Source organism: Lucilia sericata, unplaced genomic scaffold, assembly GCF_015586225.1.
Source record: "Lucilia sericata isolate MDLA Ls3-8-SP2 unplaced genomic scaffold, ASM1558622v1 Contig000172F_arrow, whole genome shotgun sequence".
In the NCBI taxonomy this organism is placed as follows: Eukaryota; Metazoa; Arthropoda; class Insecta; order Diptera; family Calliphoridae; genus Lucilia; species Lucilia sericata.
This window is the reverse complement of record NW_023994201.1, coordinates 445,840-458,253: the sequence shown is the minus strand read 5'-3', so window position 1 is coordinate 458,253 and position 12,414 is coordinate 445,840. Positions and strand designations below refer to the sequence as shown.

The 12,414-nt window shown below is 31.1% G+C and overlaps 1 protein-coding gene across 13 annotated transcripts in view; it reads left to right on the top strand.

The window, feature by feature from the left end:
* Nucleotides 1-11,352, top strand: part of LOC119601557 — a 47,686-nt gene extending 36,334 nt beyond the window's left edge. For 11 of the 13 annotated variants that reach the window (XM_037952570.1, XM_037952569.1, XM_037952566.1 and 8 more), the window contains 8 exons: nucleotides 56-488; nucleotides 564-680; nucleotides 757-888; nucleotides 1,410-1,669; nucleotides 2,148-2,292; nucleotides 2,364-2,513; nucleotides 2,578-2,755; nucleotides 2,814-5,949. In XM_037952570.1, the coding sequence (XP_037808498.1) occupies nucleotides 56-488; nucleotides 564-680; nucleotides 757-888; nucleotides 1,410-1,669; nucleotides 2,148-2,292; nucleotides 2,364-2,513; nucleotides 2,578-2,755; nucleotides 2,814-5,713 (4,315 nt within the window). In that variant the 3' untranslated portion in view covers nucleotides 5,714-5,949. Of the gene's footprint in view, nucleotides 1-55; nucleotides 489-563; nucleotides 681-756; nucleotides 889-1,409; nucleotides 1,670-2,147; nucleotides 2,293-2,363; nucleotides 2,514-2,577; nucleotides 2,756-2,813 lie in introns of all 13 variants that reach the window. The other 2 variants (XM_037952558.1, XM_037952557.1) reach the window with 2 other exon arrangements.
* The last annotated feature ends 1,062 nt before the right edge of the window (nucleotides 11,353-12,414 follow it).

The window sequence follows — 12,414 nt, the reverse complement described above, 5'->3', positions numbered from 1 at the left end:
GCTGTTTTTGAAGAAATTAAGTTCATTTGAATAATCCGGGTATTTTTATTTGTAGCCATCTAAATAAAACTTCAACATATGAAGCGCCCGAATGCGTAAAGTGGGACGAAAACCCTCCAGAACCTAGGGTCGTGGTCTTACAGCGTAGTTCTACCATGGGATTTGGCTTTGTTGCCGGCAGTGAGCGACCTGTAATCGTTCGATTTGTTACAGAAGATGGACCGAGTATGAATAAACTTCAGCCGGGAGATCAGATTTTAGCTGTAAATGGTGAAGATGTAAAGGATGCTCCAAGAGATCGTGTAATACAGTTGGTGAGAGCTTGTGAGACTCAAGTAACTTTATTAGTATGTCAACCTGCACATAATGTAATACCGGGACGTAAATCAACCTTGTTGTCGGCGGGAAAACGTGCAAAACTAAAAACTCGACCAAGCCGAGTACGTTTCGCAGAAAGTGTTTGCGTTAATGGAGCTCCATTATTTCCAGTATGTCATTCTTGCCATATTTAAGTATGTTTAGTTGTTAATGTATATCTTTATATATATCATTGCTTAATACAGCCCTCCGCCTTTTCTCTGGGAGATATATGTGTTCCACCTATGGCGAATGTTTTAAAGGTATTTTTGGAAAATGGTCAAACCAAATCTTTTAAATATGATGCAACTACTACTGTACAGGTAACTAATATACAAACAACCTATATATACTACTTATATAAATAAAATAATTGTAATTATCTAATGTCATATTCAGGATGTGGTTTCCTCTTTATTGGACAAGTTATGTTTTGTATCTGGTGAAATATTTAGTCTTGTGTTGGAACATGTTAAAAGCCTCAAACGCAATAAGCTGACATTACTGGATCCTGAAGAATCGTTAGCAAAAGTTAGTATTTTAATATATACAGAAAGTCAAGTACAACGAATTTTCATAGGAATATGTCTCATTAGCGAGTAAACTGCAAACCCTTATCAAACACTTACATATGTAGATCTGGAAGTACAAAATATTAGACACTACTAAAATTGCATTTGGTTTATTGAAGAAAAAAAACTAAAATAACATTTTTTTTTCGAAAATTTTGATTTTTTTTTTCGAACAGTTTCTAAATAATTTTTTTGAATTGTTTAAAATAAGATTTTTGCTTTTAATTTTGTCAAAAAATCCGAACGTCATCCATAAATGGTTTCCATCTCTGTTTGAAGCGGTTAACTTTGGCGAGTCTTGTATATAAAATATAATATAACAAGAAGAACTGTGACTCTATTCGTACTTTAACGTAGTCAATGCAAAAATTTTGCAATTGGTATTATTGAAAATTCGTAATAAATAGTATTCGTACTTCTAGACGTCTACTGTACATATTTTAAATATACAAATGTATGTATTTATTTTATTTCCAATAGATTGCTTCTCGTCCTGGAGCTCATAAATTACGTTGCTTATTTCGCGTCACTTTCGTACCTATTTCTGCAGCGGAATTGGCTCAAAAGGATCTGAATTCTTTGGATTATTTGTATCTACAATGCTGCAATGATGTGACTCAAGAACGTTTCGCTCCCGAGCTCCAACCTGATGTTGCTTTGCGATTAGCCGCTTTACATATGCATCAACATGCTTTGGCAAATAATGTGTCGGCGTCAAAGCTAACGGTGAAGGTAGTTGAGTAAGTTCAATGCTAAAAAACGCCCTCAAGTACAATACACATATGTACATTGGAATGGCATCAAAATGGAAGTTGCTGATGTTACTTACCGCCAAAAATAAAAATTTAGTTTATTCTGAGATATCATTTCTCAAATATTTTGTCCTGACGTCAATATTTGCTGAATCAAACGATTAAAAGTCCTTATTTGAGGTTTATATGATTTTTTTTATATTTCTTATATGGATTACAAAAGAAAAAAATAATTTTTCATACAAATTTCCGCTTTTTAATTTTAAAGTATAAACCTTAAAATAGGACATGTTTATCCTTTGACCAAATTTTCACCCAAGGTCAAAAAATTAGAGAAATGGTATCTTAGAATGAACCAAGCTTTTATTTTCGGTGGGAACATCTGTATTTTTATACATACAAACAGAGCCACCCTAATGTGCATACTATTGCATGTATGAAAAGTAATATTGTATTTTTATTCCAGGCGTGAATTCGGTTTGGAACGTTTCGTGCCTGGCTCACTTTTTGAAGGTATGAAACGCAAAGAATTAAGACGATTAATTTCACACTTTCTAAAAATGAATGCCGAGATGACAGGCTCATCAACTAAAATTTTAACACAGCTCCAGGTGATTAATATATATTATAATGTGAACTTGATCTTAAGTTATTTTTGGAAATGTTTTCAAATAAATTGCAGGCCAAATTGCACTACTTAGACATTATTGCAAGCTTACCTAGTTACGGAGCTAAGTGTTTTAGCACGAACCAAAGAGAGGGTGTTGAGAGGGTACTTTTAGTAAGCCCAAGATTTGGCTTAAGTCAAATATCGAGTGCCAGAAATTCAGTGGTATGTATTTTCTATTTGAGTACATTCTTTTGAATATAAGTCAACAACTCTTAATTTTTTTAAGCCCCAACCAATATCTGCTATAGAAGATTTTAGCCACATCATTGTTCAGAGGGAAGATGACATCACATGTAGTGTCACTATTTATATGCAAGGGGATCGCTCCGTAAAATTTTTAATGGAGGATCGAGATGCCTGTGAGTTTTCCTTGTGCTTAGCTGGCTACTATAGGTTATTGACGGGTGAGTGAACGATTTCCAGAGTAACGCTTGTCAATCAAAACTATGCATTAAATTGCAGGCAAAATTCTCCCAGTCTCACGAGAACGAGAGACAATTGATGAAGACAATGCCCCATCCTACCTTGCTCAACACACAGTGCTACCAGCGATTTGGAGTTATTTATTACCGTTTCACAATAGAGCTCATAGCATAAATTTCCTTATGCCACCGCCATACCACCCCAGAAAATTAAAAACACAGCACAGTGGCGAAGCAAGTCATCTACTGGAGCAACCCGAGAGTATGAAAAACAAAACACTAATTATATCAGACTGTTCTCATCTACATTCAAATTTGCCTTTGCTCTCTTCAACAGCCATGGACTTAGATATTCATAGTGTCATGGCAACTGAACTTTTAGAGGAAGCCAAAGATTCCGGAATGAGTGATAGCAGCGGTGGTGGTAGCAATTGTGGAGATCGTGCTAATAACAACTTAAGCAACAACGCTAAAATGGAAGCCAAAAATGAGGAAGTATTTAGGCGGGTGCAGGAAATGCAGAAAATGGTTGAAAACTCTGAACAGTATTTAAATGAGCAGGGAGAACTAGTACAGAACTTTAGATTGACAAATACTAATTCATCTTATAGTTCAGCTGTGATGTCCTGGCAAAGCCCAACGAGTGCTTTAAGTTCCTCGAATGTAAACTCGAGTGGTGTCATTGAATTTGATAGTGATTGCGATAGTCTCAACAGCAGTAAATTATCTTCGAATGAAGAAACTCCACAGCAGGGTTCATTGAAACACAGTGACTCATTGGTTCTATTGGCGGAAACAATAAATCATGATTTAAGTGGTATAACGCAAGGTTTAAATTCCATTGGTGAGCATACAATTGATGTAAGACGAAAAAAACCTACACTCGTAGATACATCAAGTCCCAGACCTGAACGAAAAGTAAACGGTTTCAGCCAGTTGTTAAGTAACCTGCAAGCGTTAGGTACAGACTTTTCACAGAGTGAAAGTGATTCCGAATCCATAGCATCGCCCACAAATTCACCCACAGCTCGAAGGCCTTCATTACTGAATACAAATGACAAATCTTCTCGAAAACAAAATCTAGCATACCGCTCAAGTTTCGGGCTCCACAGTCCAGACAGTAGTAATTTCGGTATGGAAACTAAAGACTATAATCTCAAAGAATATCTAAAACAACTAAAGGAGATAAGTAATGTAGATGATTTTAATCAGGACACAGACGTCGCCGCAAAAAAATTATCAGAAATCTATGGTTTTGAAATACGTGAAGATACTTTCATTGAGACCGACACCGATTTAATAGACTTACGTGCCATACCACCCCCACAAACGCCAGACGAATTAGATGCTCTTTCTTTACTTAATGCGCCACCAAAAGGATTTGGTGATTTTACAAAGAAAACATTTAACGATGTAAGACAAGAGCATGATTTAGACACATTTTTGGAAAAAGTGGTTGTGGCTCCGCCTACACAGAAGGCAACCCCCGCAAAAGAATTAACACCGGAGGAGATAATGTCATTTATAATACCTCCGCCTCCCAATCTAGATGAGGTTGATATCATTACCCAAAAAGAGGAGTTAGAGTTTACCGAGAGCTTATACAGCAATTCATCTGCAACTAACAGAAATGCTAAGCCACCATTGGCGCCAAAACCTAATGAAGATTTAAAGAAAATTGAAAATAAGGGTCACATTATTGAATATGCCACCGTAGAAAGAAAAAGTAAATTTTCCTGCTGTCCCAAATCGAAAAAAGAAGAAACCACCGATACATGTGCAGAAATTTTAGAAACTCTTAAACCACCCCCTAGATCACAATCCTCAGAACAAACAGTGCCTGTAAGACCACCAAAGAGTGCCGAACTAATGCAGCGTTATTCACCAAAAAAACTTAACCAAAATACTTCATCCTTGCCGCAAAGAAATGGTTTGCAGACAGATGTTTCCGAAAGTAATCCACCTGTGCTGCCACCGCGCACATCATTCAGTACTAGTCCACGCGCAGTTTCTGAGGAGGAACGCCAAAATATTAAGTCTACGGTGAGTCCCTCAGCCCCAAAGAAACCTCCACTACCTCCAATAACTGCGAGACCAATGTTAAGAAAAAGTCCTTTACCTATGAACTATCCCGGAGCAATTGATATCTCTTCGCCTCCACCTACGCAACCACGAGTATTTCCAACCAATAGCACGGCTGTACATAGCCCAACATTAACACCACCATCACAACCTTCGCCTTCACTACCCATGCAACAACAGCTCAATCAGCATTCCGTTGCAAGTAATCGCCGAGATCAACGATATCCTTTACCTCCTTATCCATTATTATCTTCTCCCCAAATGCAAAGGAAAATCCACAACACGAGCCCAATAAGCCATATAAGTCTAAATTCACCGAGAGGTTTCAGTAACAACAGCAATAAATTTATCATCAAAAATGGTCATATTATAGACCCAGAAGCTCTGTTGGTAAAAACCGATGTGGCAATGGCTGGATTACTAGTCAAACTAGATCAAGTTGCTGCACAATGTACTGCAGCGCAATCTGCAGGCGGTGGATCTAGCATTGATGAAGATAAATTTCAAAAGGCTCGCAACGAATTAACCGAACAAACATTAGTATTAGTAACTGCCTCGAAATATTTAGTCGTTGCCATGTCTGACATGACACTGTCGTCATTGCCGGAGCATCTGACTTCATGTCTTACTGCCATAAGGCGCATAACAGAATTGGCGCAAGATATGACACGACATACGTCGTCTCCTCTTCAAACACGTAATATCGTGCTAAAAGTCCATGATGTTGCCTCATCGTTTCGCGAATTGGTTGGAGTTCAAATGGGACCCCTAGGGGCTGGTCAGTTGGCTTTACAAGCTGAATGTTTAGCCAATGTTTTGGCTACACTATTACGAAGTTTAAGAGTGTTTTCTCCTTAAAATAACTAACCAAATACTATTATCACATTCTACGATCATATTTCTTTTATCTCATTTTCCCATACATATCATTATTTTGTATATTTATTGTTAAATTATCTAAACATATCCTAAAAGGTTTATAAGTTTTATTTATTATAAATATTGTATATGTACGTATGTATGTATGAATGTATCTAAGTAAAAGCATATGTACATATACAAATGTATAATAAAACATGTATGTATAACAATTCGATTCTATTATAATTTTTCTTTTGTTCCGTTACAGGTTAGGAAATAATTTCCTCAATAACATTTTATAACACCATTATATTACACAGATATTCTAGATATCTATAAGAATATAAAACTTACTCTAACATTCAACTATTTACCATATAATACAAAAAAAAAACAATGAAATCTTCTCTAATCACACATACTTACTACATACATTCATTAATTTATTAGACAATTTTTAGGAGATTACATATTATAAACATAGTATATACATACATATGACATATGTACAATATATAGTACTACATACAATACAAACACATTATTAGCCATATCTATCTAACTTTAGTTTTGTCCACTTAGATCTACTGAGATTTAAATATGATATCAAATATAATATTAAAATATCAAAGATCGTTTAAACCAAATTAAAATCAAATTTAAGGAATCTCAAAATTTTACCACCTGTTTCCATATTTTAAGCGAATGAAAATTTTACAAATGCATATTTGCTTTTTGTTACAATAACAAACACATGTTGAATTTTCACTCAAAATTTTCGCTTGAAATATTGATACTAGAAGTTTATTTAATAAAAAATACCTACATACATAATAAAATAATACCACTTTGTTTTTATCATCATCGTTTATTCATAAATCCATACAACGCCACATTGATTTGATGATATTGAATATCAGATACATAAATAAGTTCATTTCCACCAAAATGTATATTTTTTGTCACTTCACGTCACGCACTTTAATTGAGAATATCTTAGGACAATTCCTTCTGATTGGTCGCCTCTTTATACTATGCATAGAGCTATTAAAACTCTACAAAACAATATAAACAATTTAAAAATATAAATATTTTTTCCCTCGATATATGTAGGTTGTTAATGGTGCGTGACGTTGTGTGACAAAAGTTGACTTTTCGGTGGAAATGCCCATAAGTATATTCATGATCTCGATTATTTGACGCTTTATTATGAATATTCAGCAAAGTTTATTACATTGATTATTTTTAAATGGATTAAATTGGAATGATGGCAACAGTTTTATAATTCTGGACCCAGAATTATATTTTAACCATCCTGTTTTGGATAATAAATTTTCGAGATTTTCTAAATATGACATTTTAAAGTCACTAAAACTAGGACATATTTTTCATTTTGAAATTCGTACATATCGTTATAGGAGAAGCAAAAAATGTAATAACGTAATCAATTTTTAAAATTAGTAATCGCGTTTTTCTTTGATTTCTTGTTTTTCAATACCAGTTATAAAACTTTTTTAAAATAATGCCGTTGGTGACTTATGACGTTTTACTGCTTTATTGGAGAGACGCAGGTAATATGATCTGTCAAAATTTGGTGTAGAAGAGTACGGATGGGATCGTCTAAACGCAAATGTAATGAAACCATTCGAATTGAAATGCAGAATAGGGGTGATTCTCTTTTTTGTCATACGGATGGAATTTAATTTTACTTTTTCATTAGACTTTACGTACGTAAAGTGTGATCGTCTAAAGGGCCTTTAATCTAACGATATGTACATATGTATAAACAAATACTTGAGATCGTGAATCCCCTGTTGTATTAAAAATAAAATTTATAAAAATAATTTTAATGTATTTAACTAATATTTAATGATTAATTCATTAAACGGTAATTACATAAACCGATTTGAAAAGAAAAACAAAAAATATACAATATATGTATTTGACCAAACTATAATCAAAATTTTAACTTGTGTGTGATAATAAGTCAAGTTTATTAATATTATATTGAAAATTATTTCCTACGTTGTTTCTTTTTTTATTATCGCTGGGTAACATCTCGTAAAATTAAATGGGATGTACATATACATTTTTTATTTTCTCGCTTTTGGGTGCTATTTTTTGAAAAACATTAAAATTAGTGGTTGGAATTTTTAATAAATTTATCAGATTTTTTTATGGCATATAATTCATGGACATTTATCGAATACGATTCATTTATAGTCAAAGTTCCCAGCAACAGCACAAAAAATATAGGTAACGGGTTTAATATTACATATTGTATGTAGGAGAAGAAATAAGTTAATGATGTTCCCACCAAAAATGGAAATTTAGTTCATTATAATATACCGTTTCTCAAAATTTTTGTCCAGGAATCAATATTTAGTGAGTTGGATCAATGGATAAAAATATTATTTTCGATTTTTTTAATATATTGCACAAAGGAATGTTATTCAATATTGATATATTGATAAAGGTCTCTTTGAGGAGCTTTCCATGGCATATCAGAAATGTGCTGATATGCCATTTTAAAATTTTCAAAAATTTTACGTATTCTCAATTTTACATTAAATAAAACTAAACATAAAATTGAAAAAATATAATTTTTTTAAAAGAAAAATAAATTTAAATAATTTGTAATAAAAATAGCCCAAAACATAATATAAAAGTGTGGAATCCTGCTTGCGGGTGCAATTCCAGAAACATTTAATGGCATTTTTTTTAGTTTTAATTTGTATATTTCCAAGTTTTTCTTTTCTAATTTTTCTTTCAATGACTATTCAAGGCAGAAAATTGAGACTCCCTAGTAATTATATTTCATGTTTTATTATGAGTTAAACTGAAATATTTGTACTATAAGCCATAAGTACATAGCCTACACAAGATTAGGGTAAAAATGGGCTTTGAAAAATTAAAACAAAATACGAAGTAGATGAAATTTGAAAAACAGAAAAAAACATGTGAAATTAAATAAGATTTAAAATCATAAAAATATCAAAAATATTTTTTTTTTATCTTTTAATCCAGCTCACCAAATATTAAGATAAAAAATTTTATCTTAATATAAACTTAATTTTAATTTTCGGCGGGTACACTGGAGGCCTGCATGATTGGCTCAAACACATATTAGTAATCCACTGCTATGCACTCAACACGGTTTTCAAATCAAGTAAATTAATAATTTGTTTAGGTTAAAAAAGTAGACTTTCTCTGGAGTAAATGGAGGACACTTTTTAAAATTAGTTCCTATAGCCGGAATTCGCTAAAATTTGGTCTTGTCTTAAGTATAACTGATGACAATATTAAATTATGTTCGAATATTCGAAGCAAAAAGTTATGTTCAAAAAATTTTAAAACCATTCCCGAGTCAGAAAATTTGTCAGTTAAATTTTAAAGCTTTTATAATCTCAAAATCATAGGGATTCACAAAAATTTGAGTCCAATTTCGAATAAAAAATCGATTATTTTAATATATTAAATAAGTCGCACATGCAGGTCTCTTAATATACTATGTATACATTCTTCCACACCTAAGCAGATTTAACCAAACACACATGTTATAAATTATTACATTTTAGACTTTTTTTAATATTTCTATTATAACTTGTTAATTTGTTTTAATTAATTTGTATATACATACACACATGCTTACATATCGCTCATATGCATTACTCTAAAAACATAGTTCGGGTAAAATCTTTTTGAAAGACAGAGGTTAATTTCCATATATACATACATACATATGTGTTGGTTTATTTGGGTCTCATTTTATTCATTAATAGAGTCTAAAAATAACAGGTGTAAAATTTTACCCAAATCGGATAACGGGAACCCGTGCGGAAATCGATTGAAAAGTGTAAAATTGGGTAAATAATAGGATTTTTTTTTTGTTAATTTTTTTTCTTAACATTTCAACAAAATCGTATCTTCTAGAGAAGATTATCTTTCCAACAAGGTATAAAATGTTAACAATTTTCTTTTTTTTTACAAATATGTAGCGAAGACGACTAAATTAATGCATATTTTATTCGTTTTTTTGTGTAGATATTTTTGCAAAAATATCACTTCTGCATGCAAAACAAAGACCAACAATTCAAAAAGTGCATTTTTTGAATATGCAGCTTGGGAAATCTTCAATAAAATAGTTGTTTGTACTTTGATATAAATGTTTTATAACTCTTTGGATAGATAATTTTCTCTAATTATCTTCTAGAGATGTACATATATACATATGTATGTATGTTTCCTATTTAAATTTAAAATAAATTTATTCTTGTCAAATTTTACATGAAATCATAAGTTTTAGATAGCAATAAAAAAATACATAATCATGTCTGTAAATCGATTCGCTTTCAAAACCGAGAAGCTTTTAAAACCGAATTTGGTGTTCTGCAAATAGAATTTTTATTTGAACGTAAAATTCAGGAAAATAAACATATTTAAATGAAAAAGAGTTTAAAATGCCCACAACATTTATATTTAGTTACAATTGTATTAAAAAACGCAAAAAATAATTACTTAATTTATTAGAATAAAATTAAATTCGATTTACTTTCGACAAGATTTGTGTATTCGGTTTTAAAACGAGAACAATTATGAGAACTCGTTTTTAAACGAGAAATTTACTCGGATTCGGTTTACAGAACAGACAGGAATATCATCGAAATTTGAGTTATGTCAGTCATGTAGAGGACAGGATGGACTTGAGTGCACCCTGATAGAGGATGATCAAATGTATATGTTATACAGAAAATCATTCTCCCACTGAAGGTAATTGATATTAAATCTATATGAGTTTTTAACACGTCGGATATTTTAGCTAAAGAGACTTTTTAATTATAAATGAGCGATATGTACGTATTACATTATTATTAATTATTTTTACTACCAGATTTAAATTTACAGCATTGCCTTTTTAAATTTTGTGATGTCACTACAATATTATAACACACGAAACTTTTTTTAATGTTAACACAATGCACTAAAGCATTACAATATAGGATGAACAAATTTATAATATTAGGGTTTTAGATTGAGACTTTTTTCTAAAACAGCTGCATACATTTGGAACTAAATGGTTCAGAAAACTTGTCATATTATTTTTCTTCGACGGAGAAACTTTTATATTTCAAATATTTGTCCAATTCACAACCGATGTAGTATCGTTGTACGTCATAAAAATTTTTCAAATAAAAATTTTGGAAACAATAACAAAACAATTTTAAAAAAAATACGACATACTACGATACAGCCATACAATACCGATTGTGAATTGGACAATTGTGATGGGACAATTTTGTACCAGTCGTATATTACAATAACAAAATATAAGTTCGAATAATTATGTTTGAGTGTATTGTTTTAATTTTAAAGAAATTAGCATTGTATTTCGCATCAGTTCAGAAATAAAAAGTACATGCATATACATACATATATGTATGTATGTATGTGTGTATAGCCACTTTTAAAATATTTACGAGTTGATTTAAATCTGGACCCTTTTATTTGATCACATTAATTAAGTAAAAATATTTAAGTAAATATATTATTATAATTATACATATTAGAAATAATAATATTATTAACGGTTTACGCTTTATGAATTTAAAAAATATTAATAAAAAGTTATTTTAAAATCCAATTATTAAAGAAAAATTTAACAATAAAAAATTATACATAATTTAAAAAAAGCTGTGTTTTATTTCATATTTATTATGAAAGTAATAACCCGTGATTATGAATACATTGTTATTAGTTGGTTATGACTTTGATTTAATTTTTTGAAAAATGTTAAATTTTACATAACCTAGCCAAAAAGGCCATAAACTAAGACACACATCTTACATTTTCACTGCGGTCAAAATGGTTCCCGCAACAAGTTGTTTCATATTTTTTATAAATTTGTCCGACAGATGGCGTCGAAGATTTAATTTTCAATCAATTATACATACATAAACCACGAAACCGATTCTTTTAAAACATCAGTGTAGAGTCCACATATCCAATCAAGGGCCAGCAACGCGGACCGGGCGCCACTAGTCAATATATAAAAATTATGTACTCATGTTTTTTTCCATAACTTTGATCATATCATATCAGAGTTAATAACACTGCTAATTCGAGTACTCTGAATGGAGTTTTGCTAATCGTTTTTCAGGTTAGCTCTTATTTTCGAGATAAACCATTATTCGCGTAACTCAAAAACGGTTTTGTCTATCGAATAAAATTATAAAATCGAATTTCCGCTAAAAAAGGTTAAATTCAACCCGAAACGCTCATTTACCACAATGGTATAATAACTTGAAAATTGTACTAAATATGTATCTATGCATATGAAAATAATTAATCTAATTATTTTTCGATTATTTTTTTGTTATCTTCATCAATTTAAAATAATCCCCGATTATTTTTAGCTTTCTTATAACCATAATCAATTATGATTCGTGAAAAGTTTAAAATAATCATAATTCAATCAATTATTTTACATATTTAATAAAAAATAATCATATTACATACTAATGATTACTAATTATAACTTAACTGTTATGCTTTAAAAAATCCACCGACATTGTTGAGTTGGAAAATAAAACAAATAAATAATTTTTTATTTTTATTTTTCAATTAAACTTTTAAACATAAATGTACATAAAAGGTTTTGTATGAATCGTGTAGGTTGTTTTTGTGTAATTTTAACATCT